This window comes from Trachypithecus francoisi, unplaced genomic scaffold, assembly GCF_009764315.1.
Source record: "Trachypithecus francoisi isolate TF-2019V2 unplaced genomic scaffold, Tfra_2.0 Lachesis_group0, whole genome shotgun sequence".
NCBI classification, from domain to species: Eukaryota; Metazoa; Chordata; class Mammalia; order Primates; family Cercopithecidae; genus Trachypithecus; species Trachypithecus francoisi.
Window position 1 is genome coordinate 143,998,598 of NW_022681453.1, and position 25,781 is coordinate 144,024,378.

Below are 25,781 nucleotides of genomic sequence, written 5' to 3' on the forward strand. Positions count from 1 at the left end.
GTAATCTGACACTTGGCTTACTGATCAAAGCTTCCTTATCAGAGATAAATCTTGTTTTCAATTTTTTAACAATCATTATCTCCTCCACCTATCAAGGCACTTCCTAAAAATATAGAAACAAGAAATGTCCGGAGCCGTGTAGCCCGGATATTGCTGTGGCCTCTGTTGCTTAAGCTCCACATTGCGGAGACAAGATGGCGCACTTCCTGGTTCTTCATCATCAACCTTCCCGCGCGCGCGAACTTTTCCCGCCGGCGTGTAAATTACCTCCCGCGCCCGGGAGAGACTAAGCCTACCGAGCATGCGCCCGGTGACGTCTTTCATTCCCCGCCTGCTCCTAGCCCTTCCCCCTATTGTCAGCCTATATAAGGCGTTGCTTTTCCACCATTAAACGAGACTTGATCAGAGCACTGTCTTGTCTCCATTTCTTGTGTCTCTTGTCTCTTTCCATTCCCACCCCCTCCTCCAGGTCTGCGTTGTTCATCCCGCGGGTCGGGACACGTGGCGCCCAACGCCGGGCTTGGATACGAGGGAATTGCGTGAGGAAGAGGGCGCATAGGACGGCCGGCAGCTAAAGTAAAGAGAAATCCCTTCAACCGCCGCGGGAGCCTGCTGCGTCGGAATTAAGGGTAAGTTCCGCGCCCGAAATGGGACAAGAATTAAGCCAGCATCAAATCTACGTAGGACAATTAAAAGAGGCTTTAAAGACACGGGGAGTAAAGGTTAAAAGTGGTGACTTATTTAAGTTTTTTGATTTTGTGAAATATACTTGTCCTTGGTTTCCTCAGGAGGGGACCATTGATGTAAAAAGATGGCGTAGAGTAGGAGACGCCTTTCAAGATTATTATAATACCTTTGGCCCCGAAAAAATTCCTGTAACTGCCTTTTCTTACTGGAATTTAATCAAAGAGTTAATAGATAAAAAGGAGGCTGATCCGCAAGTAATGGCTGCGGTCGCCCAAACAGAGGAGATTTTAAAGGTCAGTTCTCAGACAGACCTCAGGAGCCCCCTACCAGATAAGGAAATGGACCTTATTTCTCTTGAGAGTGATGATGAGGGGGCCAAGGCTCCTTCTGTAAAAGATAAAGTGGTGCCAGACAATAAAAAACCTAAAAAATACCCAATTCTGCAAACATCACAAAACAAAAGTAATGATAATCCTGACCCATCAGAGGTAAATGGGATGAGTTAGAAGATGAGGCAGCTAAATATCATAATCCTAACTGGCCTCCCTTTTTCTCCTCTCGCCCCACCTCCCTATAATGGGACACGTGGCGCTTCTGCGCCCAACGTAATGGCAGTAGTTAATCCAAAAGAGGAACTCAAAGAAAAAATCGCTCAGCTAGAAGAACAAATTAAGCTAGAAGAGTTACATCAGTCATTATTACTAGGCTACAAAAATTAAAAACAGGAAATGAGAGTGTAACCAATACAGAGAATATGGGAGTTTCCCTCGCCCACTTCAGCGGCCCGGACAACATGCCCCAAAAGGAAGATTTTCTACTAGCCGAGATAGAGAAGAATCCTCCCCTAAAGATATCTTCCCGGTAACTGAAACAATAGATGGACAGGGCCAGGCCTGGAGACATCATAATGGATTTGATTTCACTGTCATAAAGGAATTAAAAACTGCTGTTTCTCAATATGGAGCTACTGCTCCCTATACTCTTGCTATAGTAGAGTCTGTGGCCGATAACTGGCTTACTCCAACAGATTGGAACACACTAGTTAGAGCAGTTCTTTCAGGGGGAGATCACTTAATTTGGAAATCAGAGTTTTTTGAAAATTGCAGAGATACAGCCAAGAGAAACCAACAGGCAGAAATGGTTGGAACTTTGATATGTTAACTGGCTCGGGTAATTATACTGATACAGATGCTCAAATGCAATACGATCCTGGGTTATTTGCACAAATCCAGGCGGCTGCTACAAAAGCCTGGAGAAAACTCCCTGTTAAAGGGGACCCAGGAGCTTCGCTCACTGGAGTTAAACAAGGACCTGATGAGCCATTTGCAGATTTTGTACATAGACTCATAACAACAGCAGGAAGAATTTTTGGAAATGCCGAGGCGGGTGTAGATTATGTTAAACAATTGGCTTATGAAAATGCCAATCCAGCTTGTCAAGCGGCAATCCGACCCTATAGAAAGAAAACAGACCTAACTGGGTATATCCGTCTCTGCTCAGACATTGGGCCCTCTTACCAACAGGGCTTAGCAATGGCCGCAGCTTTCAGCGGACAAACTGTAAAAGACTTCCTTAATAATAAGAACAAGGAGAAAGGGGGATGTTTTAATGTGGCAAAAGGGGACATTTTGCAAAAGATTGCCGTAAAGATTCAAATACAAACCCGAAGTAAAAGTTCCAGGCCTCTGTCCAAGGTGTAAAAGAGGTAAACATTGGGCTAATGAGTGTAAATCTAAGACTGACAGTCAGGAAATCCATTACCACCCCATCAGGGAAACGGATTGAGGGGCCAGCCCCAGGCCCCGAAACAAGCTTATGGGGCGGTCAGTTTTGTTCCAGCCAACAACAACAATCCATTTCAAAACTTAATAGAGCAACCCCAGGAAGTGCAGGACTGGACCTCTGTGCCACCTCCCACACAGTATTAACGCCTGAGATGGGGCCCCAGGCTTTAGGCACTGGAATATATGGGCCTTTACCTCCTAATACCTTTGGGTTAATATTAGGAAGAAGTAGTGTTACTATGAAGGTCTACAAGTTTTTCCAGGAGTAATTGATAACGACTATACTGGAGAAATTAAAATAATGGCCAGAGCTGTTGACATATCATTACTGTTCCTCAAGGAAATAGAATCGCACAATTAGTCCTCCTGCCTTTAATTGAAACAGCTCATAAAGTACAACATTCTAACAGAGGAGAGGGAAGTTTCGGGTCCTCAGACATATATTGGGTACAGCCAATCACTAATCAAAAGCCCTCCCTGACTTTGTGGCTAGATGGTAAGTCGTTCACAGGATTAATAGATACGGGGGCTGATGTAACCATTATCAAACAAGAGGACTGGCCCTCTCATTGGCCTACCACAGAAACTTTAACTAATTAAGAGGAATTGGGCAAAGCAATAATCCCAGACAAAGCTCTAAATACCTTACTTGGAAAGACAAAGAAAATAATTCGGGCCTCATTAAACCGTTTGTTATCCCCAATTGCCTGTTAATCTTGGGGCCGAGACCTGCTCTCCCAGATGAAAATCATAATGTGCAGCCCTAACGATATAGTTGCTGCACAAATGCTAACCCAAGGGCATAGCCCCGGAAAAGGACTAGAAAAAGAGAAAATGGTATTCTACAGCCTATTCCAACTCTAGGACAATCTGACACAAAGGGGTTTGGAAATTTTTAGTGTTGGCCACTGACATGCCTGCACCCCAAAGGTGCGCTGACCCCATAACATGGAAGTCAGATGAGCCCATTTGGGTTGATCAGTGGCCATTAACCCATGAAAAACTTACTGCCGCCCAACAGTTAGTGCAGGAACAATTAGAGGCAGGACACATTACAGAAAGTAACTCTCCCTGGAATACACCCATATTTGTCATTAGGAAAAAGTCCGGTAAGTGGAGACTATTACAAGATTTAAGGGCAGTAAACGCTACTATGGTCCTCATGGGTGCCTTACAGCCCGGGCTACCTTCTCCGGTAGCGATCCCTCAAGGATATTTTAAAATTATCATAGACCTGAAAGATTGCTTTTTTACAATTCCCCTTCACCCTGCCGACCAAAAACGATTTGCCTTTAGCTTACCATCTATCAATTTTAAAGAACCAATGAAGCGTTACCAATGGAAAGTGTTGCCTCAAGGTATGGCTAACAGTCCCACCCTGTGTCAAAAGTATGTCGCCACAGCCATAAATTTAGTTAGAGAAACATGGAAACAGATATACATTATACATTACATGGATGATATTCTCATAGCAAAAAATAGGAGAACAAGTCTTACAGTGTTTTGCTCAACTCAAGCAAGAACTAACTACGGCAGGGTTACAAATAGCTCCCAAAAAATACAATTACAAGACCCCTACACTTATTTAGGCTTCCAAATAAACGGACCAAAAATTACTAATCAAAGAGCAGTCATCCGTAAAGATAGGTTACATACCCTCAATGATTTCCAAAAACTCCTTGGAGACATTAATTGGCTCCGGCCATACTTAAAACTTACCACGGGAGAGTTAAAACCTTTATTCGACACCCTAAAAGGTGACCCCAACCCTAAGTCCTTTAGGTCGTTGTCAAAAGAGGCGCTTTTATCGCTCCATAAAGTAGAGGCGGCTATTGCTGAACAATTTGTCACCAGCATAGACTATTCACAGCCATTAACCTTTTTAATATTTCACACACACTAACACCTACTGGTTTATTTGGCAAGATAACCCTATTATGTGGGTCCACTTGCCTTCATCTCCCAAAAAGGTATTACTCCCCTATTATGATGCCATAGCAGACTTAATCATTCTAGGAAGAGACAATAGCAAAAATACTTTGGAATTGAACCTTCTACGATCATACAACCTTATTCTAAGCCACAAATCCATTGGCTAATGCAAAACACTGAGACGTGGCTGATTGCTTGCGCTTCTTACGCTGGTAACTTGGATAACCATTACCCACCAAATAAGCTTATCCAATTTTGTAAGCTGCATGCTTTTGTCTTCCCTCATATCACCAGTAAAACACCCTTAGACAATGCCTTATTAGTATTCACTGATGGGTCCTCCACAGGGACTGCTGCATATACCTTTGCAGACACCACTGTTAACTTCAAAACCAGTCATACTTCAGCTCAACTAGTGGAGTTGCAGGCCCTAATCGCAGTGCTGTCAGCCTTCCCTAATCAGGCCCTTAATATTTATACTGACAGTGCATATTTAGCTCACTCAATACCTTTACTTGAAACCGTAGCACAAATCAAACATGTGTCAGACACAGCCAAACTATTTTTACAATGCCAGCGAGTAATACATAACAGATCAACACCTTTTTTCATTGGACATATTAGAGCTCATTCAGGATTGCCAGGACCTCTATCCCAAGGCAACCAAATGGCTGACTTTGCAACCAAGACTGTAGCTACAACTATAGATACAAATTTGAATCAAGCACAGACCGCTCACGCTTTACACCACCTTAATGCTCAACCCTAAGATTAATGTTTAAAATAACTAGGGAACAAGCTAGACAAATTGTTAAACAATGCCAGACATGTATAACTTATCTGCCAGTCCCTCACTTAGGAGTAAACCCAAGAGGGCTAGTTCCCAATATGATCTGGCAAATGGATGTCACCCATTATTCAGAGTTTGGTAATTAAAATACATCCATGTATGTATAGATACATTTAGTGGATTTATATTAGCCACCCTACAAACAGGTGAAGCTACCAAACATGTAATAGCCCATTTACTACACTGTTTTTCTGTAATTGGAAAACCTAAACAATTAAAAACAGATAATGGTCCTGGCTATACATCTAAAGGTTTCCAAGACTTTTGCCTAAAATTACAAATAAAACATACTACTGGTATCCCATATAATCCTCAAGGACAAGGAATCGTTGAAAGAGCTCACTTATCCTTAAAAACTACCATTGAAAAGATAAAGAAGGGGGAATGGTACCCTACTAAGGGCACCCTAGAAATATTCTTAATCACACACTCTTTATTTTGAATTTTTTAATCTAGACGATTTAAACAAATCAGCAGCTGATCGATTTTGGCATTCTGACTCCAAAAAACAATTTGCCATGGTCAAATGGAGAGACCCATTAGACAACACATGGCATGGTCCTGACCCAGTGTTAATCTGGGGCAGAGGCTCAGTTTGTGTTTTTTCCCAAACTCATGATGCAACCAGATGGCTACCAGAACGGCTGGTGAGACAGGTGCCTAACAATAGTCAATCCAGGGAGTAATTTTCTCCCTGAGAATATTCTTTTCTCTATTTGCAGAGATGAACCCAATTACAAATTCCTCTGGATCCTAGTGCTGACTTACCAAGCATTCCAGGCATTCCAAGTTCATGCCGGCTTTGGCGATCCACGTGAAGCCATTACAATAATACAACAGCGACATGGTAAGCCTTGTGATTGCGCTGGGGGATATTTTGCCAGCCCACCTGAAACCTATATCACAACTGTATCCTGTTCCTCTCACACTGCATACCAGCCAATTAACTCCCTTAAGTGGCAGTGTGTATCACCCCAACAATATCTAGTGGAGAAATATTGGGCCCTGCCCTTGCACCTATTTTTGGGATTCTATACACAGCTCCTGTTACACCGCCTATCAAGAATGTACCTCTGGCGGTAAAACATATTATACTGCTATCCTAACTAGATCTAGAACCCCTACTTTAGGGGCCAGTAATGTCCCTTCAGTTCTAGGAAATACCAATAACCTTGTAGCAGCTGGCTGTACTGGTATTGTAGGGCAGCCTATATGCTGGAATACTCGCCCTCCTCTTCATATCTCTGATGGAGGAGGACCACAAGACAAGGCCCGAGAAATCATGGTACATAAAAAACTTGAAGCCGTTTCGTAATGACTCATATGATATTGATGTAGGCATAGTTGAATTTACTAATTGCTCTATTGTCTCTAATGCTTCCCATTCCCTGTGTGCCCCAAATAGTTCAGTTTTGTATGTGGCAATAATAAAGCATACACATACTTGCCCACAAACTGGACGGGACTTTGTGTCCTAGCCACCCTTCTGCCAGATATAGACATATTCCTGGAGATGAACCTATACCTATTCCAGCCATAGATCACTTTTTAGGAAGACCCAAAAGAGCAATACAATTTATCCCTTTACTTGTAGGATTAGGCATAACTACTGCCGTAACGACTGGGGCTACTAGCCTAGGGGTTTCTGTTACTCAATACACCAAATTATCTCGCCAATTGATCTCAGATGTACAGGCCATTTCAAGTACTATACAAGATCTACAAGATCAGGTAGACTCTCTGGCAGAAGTAGTGCTTCAAAATAGAAGAGGCCTAGATTTACTAACTGCAGAACAGGGAGGTATCTGCTTAGCTCTACAGGAAAGGTGTTGTTTTTACGCCAACAAGTCCGGGATCGTCAGAGACAAAAAAAACGACTGCAAGAAGATTTGGAAAAACGACGGAAAGAAATGATTGAAAACCCATTTGGACTGGTTTCCATGGACTCCTCCCCTATATTTTACCCTTGTTAGGCCCTTTACTTTGTTTATTGCTGTTACTTTCTTTAGGACCTATAATCTTCAATAAGCTCATGACATTCATTAAGCAACAAATCGAGGCAATCCAAGCCAAACCCATACAGGTCCATTATCATCGCCTTGAACAAGAAGATCACGGTGGTCCATACTTACACTTGCTATAAACCACCTTCCTTGTGCGCTGAACTGGACAGCCAATGACGGGTAAGAGAGTGTCATCCCTCACTAACCTAAGACAGGAGGGCCGTCATAGCTACTGCCTAATCCCATGACGGGTACCAGTGAAGAGATGTGTCACTCCAACCTAAGACAGGCGCAGTCCCGAGGGAATATCTTCTAGTCGTTTAATAATATAATAAAAAAGGGGGACCTGTCCGGAGCCGTGTAGCCCGGATATTGCTGTGGCCTCTGTTGCTTAAGCTCCACATTGCGGAGACAAGATGGCGCACTTCCTGGTTCTTCATCATCAAACCTTCCCGCGCGCGCGAACTTTTCCCGCCGGCGGGTAAATTACCTCCCGCGCCCGGGAGAGACTAAGCCTACCGAGCATGCGCCCGGTGACGTCTTTCATTCCCCGCCTGCTCCTAGCCCTTCCCCCTATTGTCAGCCTATATAAGGCGTTGCTTTTCCACCATTAAACGAGACTTGATCAGAGCACTGTCTTGTCTCCATTTCTTGTGTCTCTTGTCTCTTTCCATTCCCACCCCCTCCTCCAGGGTCTGCGTTGTTCATCCCGCGGGTCGGGACAAAGAAAACTGGAGAAGCTTGATTCTCCTCAGACTAGCCCTCAACGTGTAACTAAATTATTCCAATTATACTGATAATAAAAAGTATAGCAAGAGACCTTGCTTGCTAGCATTACACATCTACATGTAAAGCCTTGACTATTGTCTTGGTCTATTTTGTGTTTCTATAACAGGACACCTGAGCAGGTTATTTATAAAGGAAGGAGTTTTATTTAACTCATGGTTGTGCAGGCTGTTTAAGCAGCATGGCACTGGCACCTGCTCAGCTTCTGGTTAGGGATGCATCAAAACATGACAGAGAAGGCCAAAGGAGAAGTGGGCATATGTGAAGAGGGACCAAACCTAAGAGGTGTCCTGGCTTTATAACAACCCACTCTTGAGGGAACTAATCCATTTCGTTAGAACTAATTCCATCTAGCCAGAGAGAGAATGGCATCAAGCCGTTTCATGAGGGATCTGCCGGCATGACCCAAACACCTCCCACTAGGCCCCACCTCCCAACACCCCCACACTGGAGATCAAATTTCAACATGTGATTTGGTGGGGATGAAAAAATCATATCCAAACCATAATAACTACTCAATAATGATTCTTTAATACTTGTTTATCCATTTGAAAAAAGTAAAAATAGAGTTGTATGTTACATTATACAATAATAATTATTGGCCTAAGCAGAGTGGGGGAAGGGGTTAGGGGAAAGGTAATCTTTACCAATTTTTTGAGGACATAGGAAAGTATATTTATACTGCTAAGAAACATTATTTATCTTTTCAAAGACAAAACGTGTTTTCCAAAAAAAACAGTTGTATCGTTCTCAATTTTGCCCAAACATATAAATACACTCTTCAAATGAACTGTAAACTAATTAATAATGGTACTCAAAGGTTACTAGGTCTAAAAAGGTTGTATGGAAAAGGTAACTTCCTAAACAGCCAATTAAAATATAAAACTGCAAACAAAGGACTTACCTAGATAAAAAAAATAAAATCTTCCTTTTAAAACTTCCGTAACACTGATGTGCCATATTTTAATCCATGCAAAGATTCACATTTTTGCATTAAAGCTCAAATAGCTCAAAATTCCTTGGCTTTGTCATTTTCTTATACTTGAATAGTATTTTTTTAAAATACAGGAGAGGACAGAAAAAGGCTTTAAATACAATTAACCTAATATTGGGGCATATATAAACAGAATGCAAACACAGAATTTCAACTGATATGTTATACTATAAATATCTGATGTCTTATAAATGATTCTGATGGAATTCAGGGATATTATAAAAGCTACAAAATACAGAACATAAATTAGACCTATAAAAACTATCTCACCTAAACTCTCTGGGCAGAGTTTAAAAGTAAGATACTTTGGGCCGGGCACGGTGGCTCACGCCTGTAATCCCAGCACTTTGGGAGGCCAAGGCAGGTGGATCATGAAGTCAGGAGATTGAGATCATCCTGGCTAACACGGTGAAACCCCATCTCTACTAAAAATACAAAAAAATTAGCCGGGCATGGCGGCAGGCGCCTGTAGTCCCAGCTACTCAGGAGGCTGAGGCAGGAGAATGGCGTGAACCCAGGAGGCCAGAGCTTGCAGTGAGCCAAGATCGTGCCACTGCACTCCAGCCTGGGTGTCAGAGCGAGACTCTGTCTCAAAAAAAAAAAAAAAAAAAAGTAAGATACTTTGGCCAGTAGCTCATGCCTATAATCCCATCACTTTAGGAGGCCGAAGCAGGAGGATTGCTTGAAGCCAGGGGTTTGCAACCAGCCTAGGAAACATAGCAAGATTCCATTTCTAAAAATATTTAAAAATTAGCACAGTGGCCCACTACTATAGTCCTAGCTACACAGGAGCCTGAGGTGGGAGGATTGCTTAAGCCCAGCAGTTGGTGATTTCAGTGAGCTATGATCTTGCCACTGCACTCCAGGCTGGGCAACAGGGCAAGACTCTGTCTCAAAAAAAAGTATTTTTCAGCTAAGTCTCTTAATATATTTTTAAATTAACTTAGTTGTATTTTTAATGTATTTATTTAACTGGTTTTACAGACATTATACTATAGTGAGCTGCCTCACTTCATTATTATCAAGTCCTTGTAAACAAATGTAAATCTTTGTATGGCTGACATTTTGAATTCTGATTCTGGGCAATGGCAAAACCAGTTATAGGCCGGGAGCGGTGGCTCAAGCCTGTAATCCCAGCACTTTGGGAGACCGAGACGGGCGGATCACAAGGTCAGGAGATCGAGACCATCCTGGCTAACACGGTGAAACCCCGTCTCTACTAAAAATACAAAAACTAGCCAGGCGAGGTGGCGGGCGCCTGTAGTCCCAGCTACTCGGGAGGCTGAGGCAGGAGAATGGCGTAAACCCGGGAGGCAGAGCTTGCAGTGAGCTGAGATCCGGCCACTGCACTCCAGTCCGGGCGACAGAGCGAGACTCCGCCTCAACAAAAAAAAAAAAAAAAAAAACAGTTATGCAACTATAAAAGCTACCCATAATAATCAAATAATTTTGTTGGAATATTTCACTTCTCTTCTTGCCTATGTCATAGTGCAAAAAGCAGAAAAATATCTAATACCATTTTTTTTTTTTTTTGGCCAGGCAGTGAATAAGCAAATTTGTCAACATATCTTTTTTTTTGTTTTTGAGACGGAGTCTCGCTATGTCGCCCAGGCTGGAGTGCAATGGCATGATCTCGGCTCACTGCAACCTCACCTTCCTGGATTCAAGTGATTCTCCCACCTCAGCCTCCAAGTAGCTGGGACCATAGGCTTGCGCCCTCCATGCCCAGCTACTTTTTGGTAGAGACAGGGTTTCACCATGTTGCTCAGGCTGGTTTCTTGACCTCAAGTGATCTACCCGCCTTGGCCTCCCAAACTGCTGGGACAGCAGGTGTGAGCCACTGCACCCAGCCCAGCCTTGCAGGGTAATTACTGCAGTAGACATCTGTCAATCGTGGTGCTCCACATTTTCTGAAGACACTAGGCATTCCACCTTCCCAAAGTATGCTAAAACAACAAAAATAACAACAACAACAACAACAAAAACCTATACTGTGTTTCCCAGCGTTCCTCATAGCTAGGTATTTCACCAAAATATGTAGCAAGTAACTATGTGGCCAAAAGTCTATCAATCAGAAAAACCCAAGTGTTGGATTTGGAAGCAGACATGTAAGGAAACAGTCTGAAAAAGGGTATCTCTTTGATTAGCTTGGGTGGCAGAAGAGGCCGAATGTTGTGAGGTAAAACCACAAAGGCTTCCTGATGAGACAAAAAATAATGTGGTCTGAGGGTTCATTAGCTGCACTACTCATCTACAAAGCCAGTCCTACAAGGTGGTTCTGCGTTTTATTCCTGAAACAGTTGTCCAGGCTATGATACTCTGAACATCTTTATCTCTTTATAAACCCCTTTCTGGGTAAAACTAGCTAGAGCAGATATCATTGTAAGAATTAAGAAACTTTTCATGTATACAAATGATAACCATTTATGAAGTATACATGTCCATAAATTGATGAACAAAAAAGAACGAAAAAGCATTACATGTTCAGAAAAGGATCTGAAGGCCTGTAAAATCACTGATAATATTTAACTCTGAAGAGGGAAGTGTGACTGCTACATATAGGTAAGGAAAGAATAAAAGAAGGTGTTTACTTTTCCTTATGTGTATTTCTTTTCGGTTGAAATATTTTTATGAGAAATAGGCACACAATGCTATGAATTTTTTAAAATAATTTAAAAGCTGAATGTCCCTCCCAGAGGTGCCTACCATCCTAATTAAGAATAATAGTTTTCCCCGTCTCTACTAAAAAATACAAAAAATTAGCCTAGCGTGGTGGCGGGCGCCTGTAGTCCCAGCTATTCGGGAGGCTGAGGCAGGAGAATGGCGTGAACCTGAGAGGCGGAGCTTGCAGTAAGCTGAGATCCGGCCAGTGCACTCCAGCCTGGGCGACAGAGCCAGACTCTGTCTCCAAAATAAAAAAAGAATAATAGGTTTGTGGTATCTCACTAAGAAATTCTGGCTAGGCACGGTGGCTCATGCCTGAAATCCCAGTACTTTGGGAGGCTGAAGTGGGCAGATATCTTGAGCTCAGGAGGTCAAGACCAGCCTAGGCAACATGGCAAAATCCCATCTCTACATGGGGTGCCGGGCATGGTGGTACACACTTAGTCTCAGCCACTCGGGAGGTTGAGGTGGGAGGATCACTTGAGCCCAGAAGGTGAATGTTGCAGTGAGTCAAGATTGTGCTACTGCACTCTAGCCTGGACAACAGTGTGAAAACCTACCTTAAAAAAAAAAAAAAAAAAAAAGAGGAATTTTAAGAAAATCAGAATAGGCCAGGCGCAGTGGCTCAAGCCTGTAATCCCAGCACTTTGGGAGGCCGAGACGGGCGGATCACGAGGTCAGGAGATCGAGACCATCCTGGCTAACATGGTGAAACCCCGTCTCTACTAAAAAATTCAAAAAGCTAGCCGGGCGAGGTGGCGGGCGCCTGTAGTCCCAGCTACTCGGGAGGCTGAGGCAGGAGAATGGCGTAAACCCGGGAGGCGGAGCTTGCAGTGAGCTGAGATCCGGTCACTGCACTCCAGCCTGGGCGACAGAGCGAGACTCTGTCTCAAAAAAAAAAAAAAAGAAAGAAAATCAGAATAAACTGAAAGCATTCTATGGTACATATCTATACAACTTCATGTATTTATATAACAAAAAACTAATATCTTGAAATGAGAAAGGGCTTTCTAACCACCAGAGGTAGAGGAAAAAGACAATAATTTTTAACTACATAAACAAAACTTTTGAAACCTTAAAAAAAATTAAAAGATAAAGGAAAAACTGAGAAGGGATAATCTGAAGCATATATGGCAAAAAATAAATTGATACTTCCAATATATAAAGAACTCTTACAAAGCACAAGGACACTTTAATTTCAAATTGGGCAAAGAGCATTAATAGTCCATTCTCTCTCTCTCTCTCATATTGGGCAAAAGCATTCATAGTCCGTTTTCTCTCTCTCTCTCTCTCTCTCTCACACACACACACGTAGCAAAAAATATGTTTACATTCACTAGATTTTTTAAAATCAAATTAGCAAAAGTTCGATAATATCTAGTATTTAAGAGGGTATGGGGAAAAGGACAGTCTCAGATGTTACTGATGGAATTCTAAATCGTTGTAAACTTTTTGGAGGAAGAACTGAAAATATAGAACAAAATTTTAAATATTCATGTCATAAAGCAATTCTACATTTGGAAATGTATCCTATGGAGATAAATGGATGAATACACAAAGAAAAACATTCATTGTAGCACTGCAATAGTAAAAACTGGACAACCTAAATATCCACTATGAAAAACTAAAGCAATGTTCAAAATCCATACTATTTCATGATATTGCAAAACTATGCAGCTGTTACAATTAATAATGTAAATCCTTACATATCAGCATGAAAAACATGATCATAACATACAATTAAAAGAAAAAGGTAGGTAACTAAATAGCATGTTTCTATTAGTGTTAAATATAGATTCACTGTATATGAAAGCATTTACACATATATGTAAATGTGTGTGTATATATGTATATGTACACACACACACACATACATCTACAAACACACGCATAGCACGTATCCTAAAAAAACAGGTCTGAAATGTGATATACCAAAAAGTCAACCACAGTTAGTTCAGAATAATACAATCCTAGGTGATTTTCACTTTCCTTCTGATATCTTTTGAATAATCTGACCCTTTACAAATGACTATGTATAGGTTTTATAATAATAAATAGTAAGAAATTATTTCATTCTTTAAATAATAAACAATAAAAATCACCTTATTAAATACCTTGTGTCTTTACAATATATTACTAACTGTCTTACCTTTAAACCTTCAGCTGGAAGTCTATAACCAAATCTTGCAGGGAGGTCATCAAATGTCTGAGATGCATTTTCAAAGTTATACTAAAAATAAAATTTTAAATATTCAAGTTAAGACTAATTTATACATAACATTAAAAACAGATTTATTAAATTATATATAATTATTATTTTGACAATTCTGATTACTATCACAGCTTATCAAAATAAAACTGAATTTGTAAATGTACATCCACTAAAATAGAAGGAATATATAGAATTTACAACATATACAAATGCTTAAATTGGATTCTGATTTCAAATGTTATTATCGAGCAGCAACACTAATTCAGCTTACTGTTTTCTGAGTTGTTCCCATAGACAATTTCCTAGCAAGGAATTTTCCAGATAGATCATCTTCCAGGAGGAGTGCTCCATTTTACTTTCTCTATATTATATAGGTCTGATTTACTGGAAGAAATTTACGGCATTTCTGGCTCTAGCTATGAAAAATGACTTTCTTTTTGGAAAGAAGCAGCATCATATCATATTTTTAAGGCATGTCAATTTTGTATAAGCTGAACATTTTTATCCAGGGTTGAACACTGAAGAGACCAAATTCAATGAAATACATATATGGAAAAAGCTGGAGGTATTCAAACTCTTCAACAACTTTCCCCCTTCCACACAGATATAGATTCCAATGCTACAATATTTATTAGTCCTTTACAGAAAAAAAACAAAAGTTCTTTGTGCTTTTAGAAGAGAATAGTAATGATAATAGTTGTGAGATGAGTTTGCTTTATCATTTAATAATGTTCAATTTGCTATACAGAGAGCAAGAGAAACAAGGGATATAGATGAAACTCAGCATAGATAGTAAACAAGTAATTTTTGAAACACAAGTGAAAATTACGTACTAGAAATTAAGGTAGGTGTTCATAACCTGTAGGACATAAATACAAAAAAAAGAACACATTTGTTTTGCATATAGATACAAAGAATGGTTTGAAGATAGATAAAAGGGAAGAAAGCAAGAGTGTTATATATAGATAAGAAAAGATGGAAGGATTAAGTAAACTTTAAGTATTCACAAAGCATGGATTAGGTCACACATCCAGAATGATAGCTACGTTATCCCTGAATCAAACACTCATTGGTTAACGCTATCCTAGCCTCTTCTGTAGTCTGCCAGAGGCATGCAGATAAGCAACTCCACAGTTTAAGAGCCAATTATAGCTGTGACCAGTTGCCTTGCATCTCTCCGGCAGAGCAAGCAAACATTGGATCTAGACATCTTCCATTTGTCAAGTCCCCTTGGCTCACCATCAACTCAGGTCCTGGTAACCGTACCACACTGTCAGCAGGAAAAGTTGATGCAGCATACAGGAAACTGGACAAACTACAACAGGTGACCCAGGATTCAGGCAGTGTGGTTTTTGCATCCCACTGGAACCCTATCTTGAGTGTCTTAGCATGTCCATCTTGTACCTTTGCCTCTCACTGTATGCTTGTAATTAGCTCAGGAAGCTGTGTGATTCAAGCATCTAAATGCAGTCACTAAACCTATTCATTCTGTTATTGCTGGGATAATCATTCTAGAAGTGTTCTTGGAGGCCACCAAGCATATGTGGTAATTGCTTCAGCGTGATTTCCCATTGCAACAATAATTCATATTTGCAGATTACTCCATAGTTTACAAAATACTTTAGAGTTACAAAATGCTTTTAAACCCATTATCACAATCTATCGTTTAATCTCTTAATTAAAACATGTTTAATTGATTTAATTCACCTATGATCAGGTTAATGTTGAACCTAAGAAAAACATTTAATCCCTCCTAGCCAAATATGCCATTGTAAAATAACTTATCTAGATCAATGGAAATAGACCAAGGACAAATGCAAATGTGTGTAAGCAGTATTTTTTAATATTTTAATTAATTTAATATTTTGAAATTAGGAAATGGAGAATCTACAAACTATATACTAAAGTATTTTTTATCTCTTCCTATTACTTAAGAGTTTCACTATTACGGTTAAAATTACAGAAATAAAATATCTATCTTGAACTACAGTACTTGTAACATTGAGATGCGGATTAAGTTTTGTTACTGAGTGAAACCCTTTTTGAAACTGCTTTGTCTTTCCTTAACAGCAAAATAAGGATTGTCTCATATTGCCTCTTAAAATCATATTGTTTAAAACAAAAAATGTTCCTACCGTGAACAAGAGTAACAAAGGTACTTTCCGTTTTTGGTATAAGGAGGGAGGGGAGTGATGCTCATAAAATTAAAGCATGTTCACTGTTTAAAAATCTGAAGTAGTAGGCTGGGTGCGGTGGCTCATGTCTGTAATCCTAGCACTTTGGGAGGCTGAGGTGGGCAGATCACCTGAGGTCAGGAGTTCAAGACCAGCCAGGCCAACATGTTGAAACCCCATCTCTATTAAAAATACAAAAATCAGCCAGGCCTGATGGCAAATGCCTGTAATCCCAGTTACTTGCAAGGCTGAGGCAGGAGAATCGCTTGAACCCAGGAGAGAGGTTGCAGGGAGCCGAGATTGTGCCACTGCACTCCAGCTTGGGCAACACAGCAAGACTCCGTCTCAAAAAAAAAAAAAAAAAATCTGAAGTAGAAAATAGTTACTCCTCACTAGAATCCCATTCTTAGTGATTACCATGTAACAGTCTGAGTACACTTATTTTGAAAAGGTCTTTTCCTTAACCAATTATTTTCCTTGACAGCTTCCCTTAACAAAAGGTTTAATTTAATTTAGAAAGTAATAAATATCTAACAATTATTGAGCACTCATTATGTACCGACATCATGCTAAGAACTTTACAGGTAATAATTTATTTAATCCTAACAACAACTCTACAAAGTAGGCCACTATTACTATCATCCTCATTTTACAGATTGACAACAGCATGTTGAAAATAAGCTCTGGTAAATTAGAAGAACCAGGATTCTAATTGAGGCAGTCTGGCCCCAGACCCCAGCCCTTAACCTAAACTACTCTATACTGTCCTTCACAAACTCTCACTTTTACAAAAAGTTAACCATGACTTAAGAAATACTAAGTAATCTGCCCAAGGTCATGCAAATACAGAGTGGTAGATCTGGTTTCAACTCTGACTATAAATCCATTTCTGGAGCTCTGGACTACCATGCTATATAATCCAATCCATTCACACCACCACCCATTGGGTGTTTCTTTGCTACACAGCACACTGGCCCTCATAATCACCACCCAGCAACCAATTCTCTTTGACAAATCCAGACAAAAGAATCAAAAGGCAGATTGGGCATCAAGCAACATGGGTTGTTTGACTCTCATATAAGATGGATATTACTTCTCAGTAAGATCTTGGGCACAATTCAAAACTAGCATGTCATTTGTGGACTATGAGTCTCAGAATATACAGCACTGATATAGTTATCTCTTAAGTGCAATTCTAAAATTTCATGTTTCTAGTATAAACCTACATAATTAATAGTATTATGTTTCCTTTTGGGTAAAAGAAAAATGATAAGAGATAAAAACAGTAATCTAAAAGTACTAAGGAACAGATGCCATTAAAAGAAAATGTGATGTAAAAAATCTCTAAGAGAAGGCTTTTAATTACTTCAAACCTGTATTGAATTTCTACTGTGTAACCGACACCAGGCACCAGGAATAAAGTTTAGTAAGACACAGTCCTGCCTTCCAAGTACTCATGGCCTAGAGGTCTGTCTGACTAGTCAGCTAGTCATGCTATAGCAGCATCTCCATAGCCTGTTAGAACTCAACTAGTTGGACAAACACTGTTGTCTGTGAATTCAAAGTCACATGGGAGAATTCAACTGCAAAAAAAAAAAAAAAAAAAAACAAAACCAAAGGCATCTGGCATTACAAATAGCATAACCAAAACGGACTTAACTTTTCAAAAGCAGCATCCCAAGCCCTGTGCAAATGGAACTAGAATCAACCTAGTTGATTGGAACTAGATGTCTAATTTATTTATATCTGTATTACTGCAAACTCAGATTTCAGGGATGCTCTTATTATGTTAAAAGGAAGCGCTCTTACTTTCTACCTCTTAACTCACTTCCTTTGAATGACTGTCACATATCCAGTTCCTCTGCCTCAATTTTTAGTTCCCTGTTTTACCAGTTACATGCCTTCACAAGCCACTCCCCTCCAGCCATCTCTGCATTCGTATCAGCCTTCTATCCTTATGGTCAGCATAGAGACCAGATTTACAGGTCCCATCTTACAGGTCCTTCACTAGAGGACATCAACATACATTCCACAAGTACCTGTGTAAAGCACAGGGAACCCTGCTAGCAAAAAGGACTGACTATTCTTCTATACCTAACATTTTTTTTTTTTTTGTCTCTATATTAAAAAATACAGCTCAGGTAGTTTCATATCTTCTCAAGGGGCTGAGTGAAATATAATCAGAATGATAATTACAACGAAGATTTAAACCATATATAAAACATTTACTATGTGTCAGATACTATTCTAAGCAGTTTATCTTATTTAATCACCACCACAACACTCTAGTTCACATAAAGAAATAAAGAAACTGTGGCACTTATAGCAGCTGAGTAATTTGATCAAGGTCATATAGCTGCTTAAGTTCCCAGAGCACATCACTGAAAATCATTTAATCCATCAGGCAGCTCAACCACAGAATAGCAATCCACCTTGGGTATAAATGAAAGAAAGAAGGCAAAAGGTATTAAAAACAACAGAGAGGGAAAAAGAGAGATACAAAATAGAAGAAATCAAAGGAGAGAAAGGAGACAAGGAGAACTTTATTTCCTGATCAGTCCATAAATCCTCTAAACTCATTTCAAAAGTCATGCCAAGAATATTCTAAGGATTTTAGGGACCAATTGAGAAGGGAGATTTGAATAGCAATGGACTCAGTCTTCAAAGGTTCTATTTCCACTCCACCTCAAAAAGACCAAGACTATTCCCCAAAACAAACCTAATCAACCAGTTCCCTACAGAGGACAACAGGGGGTGAGAAATCTCGTATGGATTACTAGCATCCTCTGCCTTCAAAAGTTATAGTATGGAAATCAGCCTGGCTCTCTCAAGTGCTACAATGATCTCAGAATCTTCCAGAATTGCTGCAAAGTGCAGGAGCACAGCTGAGGACCACAACAAGCTTTGGTCAGCAACAATTCTTGCCCTTTTATTTCCCACCTGATACCATTAAGTAAACCAGTTGCACCCAGAAAGTAAAACTAAATCCTTAGCACAGACCTAGAGGATAGGCATGTATGTTCTTTTTCTACCTTCACAGAAAAAGAGGAATAGAAAATATATATCCTCAACTTACAATGGGGCTACATCTGGATAAACTCATCATAAACTGAAAATATCTAAGTCAAAAATGTTTCAGAAGTCAAATTCTACTTATGACACTTTCAACTTATGATGGAGTTGTTGGAACATAATCTTATCATAAGTTGAGGTGCATAATGAATGTGCACATCACTTTCATTCCATCATAAAGTCGAAAGCTCACTAGTCAAGCCTTATCTTAAGCTGGAGACCATCTGATTACTCTGCAGTGTGGAGGAAAGTGAGACAGTAGCTAAGAGAGGCTATGGTAAGGTTTTGAGCAGCATTCTTCTTCTCTGAAAACTTTTTTATCCACCATCAAAGATAGGACCACTGTGCTTCTCTTCTGACTCATTAATGCTAATCTTGGGTTGAAGTTTTCTATCAACATCTTATAGAATTTCTTAAATATTATTATCAACAGAGATACCACTGAGATCTTACAGTCATGAAGAGATGTACTAGGTACTAAGAAAAACAAAAATTCTACATAAGTATATAGTAGGTAGGTATGTGTGCAAAGCACCCACATGTGCACACATACCCTCATGTGCAACATTATTTATCAGGTACTGATTGTTCATAAGATCTTACACTAGATATGAAGCAAAAAAAAAAAAAATGAATAAGGCGCTGGGTGCCGTGGCTCACACCTGTAATCCCAACACTTTGGGAGGCCAAGGCAGGCAGATCACCTTAGGTCAGGAGTTTGAGACCAGCCTGGTCAACATGGTGAAACCCTGTCTCTTAAAAATACAAAAAAAATAGGCGTGGTGGTACACGCCTGTAATCCCAGCTACTCGGGAGGCTAAGGCAGGAGAACTGCTTGAACCCGGGAGGTGGAGGTTGCAGTGAGCCAGGACCGCACCATTGCACTCCAGCCTCGGCAACAAGAATGAAACTCCATCTCAAAAAATAAATAAATAAATGAATAAGGTACCTCAATGTCAAGTAACTGTGTATATGTGTTGGGGTATGTTTTTAGATAAAAATATCTTATAACAATGTCTTATAAATATCATTCGGAGCTTTTTTTAAGCTTTTCTTTAAGGGATGTTTCTAGACATGAATAAATTTCACTGTACTTACTGCTAAAATGTCTGCTTCTACAGGCAGTAGGTTTAAGAATGCAAAGAGCTGGACAGTCAAGATGGTGTAGACTTGTGTGGCTGACAGCATGAGCATCCCTATGGAGAGCAGCATCTCGTCGTAAAATCACCTGGAAGACAAGGATGTAAGTAACTATGAGAGCTGGTGCTTTGTCCCAGGGAATAGATCATTTGATATATTAATTCTCAATGTCCAAAAATATCCCTTTTAATTATAAACGTATTAACATTAAAGGTAAAGCTTTTATTTCAAAAGCATAAGAATTACACAGATTTGGACATTTAGGTGAACACCCATGTTTAGTCAATACCTATATAACTCATGATGACAAAGTTCTGTGTTTTAATCACAAAACAAACATCCTCCCATAGTGCTCAGTTTATAGTACAGCTTGTCTTACTAACCCAATTTTCAAAGAAACTAGATTTCAACCAAAATAATGGTTAAAAACATACAAGCAGCTTTGTTTAAAATTGAAAATTTTCTACAACTTAAAAAATTTTTAGCTTCTGGTTCAATATAAATTCACATGTAAATTTACTTTTCATTGCTACTGTATATTGATTGTACCAATATTGGAGAATGCCAAAAAATTAATAGCCACTTATAATAAAGGAATACTTTTTGTCCTACCTCCTCCTAACAATCTACACTTTTTTCCCCTCTCTACATCTGAATGGCAACAGCGTAACTACCTCTCCCAACTTCATCCTGTTCACTATGAGTCCCTTTCTCTCTTTTGGCAAAAAGATACCATGAAAAGACTAAACGTCAACCCATAAATATTAAAATTCTCATTGGTATGCCTCAATCAATTGTATTATATACTTTTAAACAAGTGAGAACGAACATTACAAAAACAAGGGCTTTTATAACGAATTATTTCATTAAATATCCCAAACTCATGTAATATCCATTTTGATGATGATTAGTGTAGATAAGTGCTCTAGACGTAGAAGCTGCCATACAGACTCAAACTCTGAATCTTTGACACACTGGAAGTAAAATACCTGTGAATAATTTTTAAGGTACCATTTACAAAGACACTAATATCACAGATGAAATAAAAATGAAAACATGCTAAAGTATAGATTTTTCCTCAACGACAAAAAGTAAATTAGTGGTTGCCTAGGGATTGGCAGGGTGTGGGGGGAAAGCTTGAGGGAGGGGAAAGGTAGGAATGAGAAATGACTGCTAATGAGTAAGGGTTTTAAGGGGGAGATGATGAAAATGTTCCAAAATTAGACTCTGGTGATGGCTGCACAACTCTATAAATATACTAAAAATCACTGCACTGTACACTTTAATTGGTTGAATTTTATAAGGTAAGAATTGTATCTCAATAAAGCTTTTTTAAAACGTCTAGATTTGTCGACATTCGTTTCTTAAGTAAAATACATTTCATAACATACCATGGTACAGGAAAGAGTTAACATAGCAGGCCTGAGATTGCTATCCCTAGAAAGGTCTGCTTGCAAGGCTGGTCCCTTGCTGGCATCTGGAAATTTAGATTTCAGGACAGTTCCTACCATTTCCTAGTAGGAACAGCTCAGTGTGCCTACACTTTACAAACAAATGTGAATTGTGCTGAATACCTGTTTTCCTTCTAGGGTCTAGAAATTTGGTACATGCTAGGCAGAGAGTGTCTATATGAACAATCCCTAATATAAACCCTAGGCACTGAGTCTCTAATGAGCTTCCTTGGTAAATGTTTTACATGTGTTGTCACAACTTGCTGGAGGAGTTAGACGCATCCCATGTAACTCCACTGGGAAAGAACCCTTAGAAGCTTACACTGATTTACTCTGGACTTTACCCCAATGTGCCTTTTCTTCTCACTGATTTTGTTTTGTATCCTTCTGCTGTAATAAATCACAGCTGTAAGTACAACCATCTGCTGAGTCTTGTAAATCCTCCTAGTGAATCACTGACTGTGGACAATTTCTGGTTAGAAATCATACCATAAAAGCATACAAATATTTACAAAATAAGGTATAGTTGCTACTAAATTTTAGTAGGAGAAGAAGTATGTACCTTATTGACCAGTGACCTCTTTGGGAAACTGAATCTGAATAAAAACTATGACTTTCCATCTAAATCTCCAGCTAACTTTGGGGGAGGGAAAGGAAGACAGAGTTTGGAGGGAAAATAAAAGACAGGAATAATAACCAAAACAACTAATACTGATCCCTTACTAAGTGCCAGGCATTGCTGTAAGCATGTTATTAAGTTAACTCATTTAATCCTAACCTCCCTATAAGGTAGGTATCATTTCACAAATGGGGAAAACTTAGGAACTGTTAAGCAACTTGCCCAAGATAAAACAATAAATAACAGCAGAGCCAGGATTCAAACCTAACAGTCAGTTTCCAAAGTCCAAATTCTAAACCCCTACTGAAAACAGCATCAATATCCATCCAAGGCTGATGTTCCAAGAGTAGAGTACAGCTTCTTGCCTACAAAGGTATTCAAGAGCTTCAAAAGCCAATGCTCATGGAGCAACAGTCACCAGTTTTCTTTTACTTTGTATATGACAGTGCATGTGTGTATATGGTGTGTATTCAATGATATGTAGTAGGTTTTGAGGGTTTTTTTGCATTTATTGCCTTATTTAATAATGTTTGGGAGTTTTGCTTATTTTACAAATAAGTCTCTATTTACAAAATTAATTCTTGCTCATTGTGGAAAATGTGGAGAAAATAAAAATTATAAATAATCCTCAAGTTAAGGAATAACTAGTGTTCGTACTTTGATGTATAACTTTCCAGTCTTTTAGCGATGTATACAGTTGTCCCCTGGTATCCACGGGGGATTGGTTCCAGGACTCCCTGCAGATACCAGAATCTGAGGATGCTCAAGTTCCTTATGTTAAATGATGTAATATTTGCATATAACCTACACATGTCTGCCCAAATACTTTAAAACATATCTTGATTGCTTATATCTAATACAATGTAAATGCTATGTAAATAATGGTTATGCTGTATTGTTTCAAGAATAATGACAAGAAAAACAGTCTGTACATGTTCAGTACAGATGCTTTTTTCCCCAAATATTTTCACTCTACAGTTGATTGAATCCATGGATGTAGAACCCATGGATACGGAGGGCGAACTGCATATTCAAATACATATTTAGCAAAATTGGGGGCACACTGTGCATATTGTTTTACTAATTGCACTTTTTTCACTTAAGGTATTACGAGTATTTTCCTAATTCTCCTCAAAAACCATTGCAGATAGCTGTCCATGAAATACCGCGGAGCTTCCCTTCTTTCAAGCAGTTTTTTCTTAAACTATTTCACACTTTGGGTTTCCATACATGATTTGTCCACATAAAATAAAAACTACTGGTCAAAAATATGATGTATAAATGGCCACCTGGTATTCCTTATGAATATTCTTTAACGGACTGAACAGAAATTCCTACTGTTGGAATTTCTTTTTAGAAAAACACTGCAATAAATATTTCTTTAATTACACCTATAGGTAAACCCTTAATATTTTTTAGATTAAAGTGACAGAAGTGGCAGGCATTATAATATTTGCAGTAAAAAATATGGAATCTATACATATGGGTTTATATCCCAGCACTGTCCCATACTAATAGTGTAATTTGGAGATAAACATTTAAATTACATAAATTGCTTTATCTCTAAAAGTAGGACAATTGGACCTATAAGTCAACTCTGAAGAATAAATACAATTATGCACAGAAGGGCTTAACATAGCAATGGAATATAGAAAGAAAGGACTTTGGACAGGGATGCCAACAGATGAAACAGGAAACACAGAAGGAAGACCACAGTGAGAGAGTAAGTACAACTTGAGAATTTCTGAACTTAGTATTTGTGGAACAGTCTAGTGGACATGTACACAGGCAACAATAAATAAAGATCTCGAGCTCCACACAAGGCAAAAAGAGACTTAGGAATCATCAGTAGATAGGAATAACTGAAGTGCTCTTAATGTAAAAGTGAAAATCAAAATCAGAAGAGGACTAAAAAAACTGAGGGATATCTAAGTTTCAAAGGGAGGTGGAAAAAGAGAAAAGAGAGAGAGACTGATTTCATGAAAGTCAAGAAAGACAAGAACTTTAAAATGAATGTAGGGGGAAGTAAGACATTGGTCAACAAAAGTAAATGTTGGAGAAGGCGCAAGAGGGTCTAAAATTTTCACATTTAAGAATCTGCCCAGGCCGAGCGCAGCGGCTCACACCTGTAACCCTAACACTTTGAGAGGCTGAGGCGGGTGGATCACCTGAGGTCAGGAGTTCCAGACCAGCCTGGCCAACATGGGAAAACCCTGTCTCTACTAAAAATACAAAAATTAGCCAGGCGTGGTAGTTTTTGTAGCTGAGTAGCTGCAATCCCAGCTACTCAGGAGACTGAGGCACGAGAATCTCTTGAACCTGGGAGGCAGAGGTTGCAGAGAGCCGAGGTCATGCCACTGCACTCCAGCCTGAGCAACAGAGCAAGACTCTGTCTCAAAAAAAAATTTAAAAACAATCTGCTCAACCTAAACAATTTTACTACCTCATACTCTACCACTCAACCTTGCTCTGATTAGCTCACTGTTTCCAGCAACCACTTTGCTGGCATTATCATTCACATGTTACCCAGGAACCAAAATATACTCTCTTCTATCTTCAAAAGAGAATTAGGGGGAAAACTATAAATCCTATGAAATTGTATGCAAAATTTTGTGTATGTTCAACTACAGATAGTTTCTGCGAAAAAGAACCACGCTTATTAACATGTTCTCAAATAAGCACGTAGGCTTTCTGTTGTTGCTGTTAGGTTTTGTTTTGTTCTGTTTTGTTTTCATTTAAATCTTCCATTTTCCAGGAAGCCTTCTGAGGAGAAAGGTTAGCAAGCTTAAATTCTTTGACACTTTCTTCTAGCACTTAATCAACTGGATTAAAATAAATGCAGGCTGTCTGTTGTATTACTAGGCAATATTATTTACGGTAAAAATGACTCCTGATTGATGAAAAGTATTTAAACTGAAAAGACTGTAAGTTAACTACAAAAGCTTATTACAAAAACATAAACAAAAAAAGTCTCAGATTCCCTGCAGTGTGTGTTTCTTGAAAGAAAGCATGATGCTTGAGGGAAGCTGCAGCTACTCACAGAATATTAAAAGAAGTGGTTCTTTTCATATGTGACACTTTTGTATGCTGAGGTGACACACATCCACATATTTATCTCACTGGTTACAATCCAGTATACTCTTTGGTAGGTATGAAAGGTTTATCTGAATGAATGTAAGGCTTCTCAATGAAGATACATTTTATGTTGATATGTTGTGCTCCCAGTCTCTATCCTCCTACCTCCTACCAAGCTAGTGAACCTGGTACCAGGTAATAGCCCATCAGTTACTGAGAGTGTGGATGCCAATCAGAACCCCTGACCATGGACAGTGAGTGTGGTACCTTTCTTCTCCATTACAATTCTTATTTGTCTCTCATGCTTGAACTTATTCAACTGTTGAGAGTCTCTGCAT

General features: G+C 39.3%; 1 protein-coding gene across 10 annotated transcripts in view; it reads right to left on the reverse strand.

Annotated features, from left to right (window-relative positions):
* Positions 1 to 25,781, reverse strand: part of RNF13 (ring finger protein 13) — a 198,603-nt gene that overhangs the window by 143,430 nt on the left and 29,392 nt on the right. For 8 of the 10 annotated variants that reach the window (XM_033212336.1, XM_033212331.1, XM_033212338.1 and 5 more), the window contains exons 2-3: positions 20,257 to 20,386; positions 13,850 to 13,930 (exon numbers count right to left, since the gene is read on the reverse strand). The exons of the other annotated variants lie outside the window; for them this stretch is intronic. In XM_033212336.1, the coding sequence (XP_033068227.1) occupies positions 13,850 to 13,930; positions 20,257 to 20,370 (195 nt within the window). In that variant the 5' untranslated portion in view covers positions 20,371 to 20,386. The remainder of the gene's footprint in view (positions 1 to 13,849; positions 13,931 to 20,256; positions 20,387 to 25,781) is intronic. 10 annotated transcript variants of the gene reach the window in all.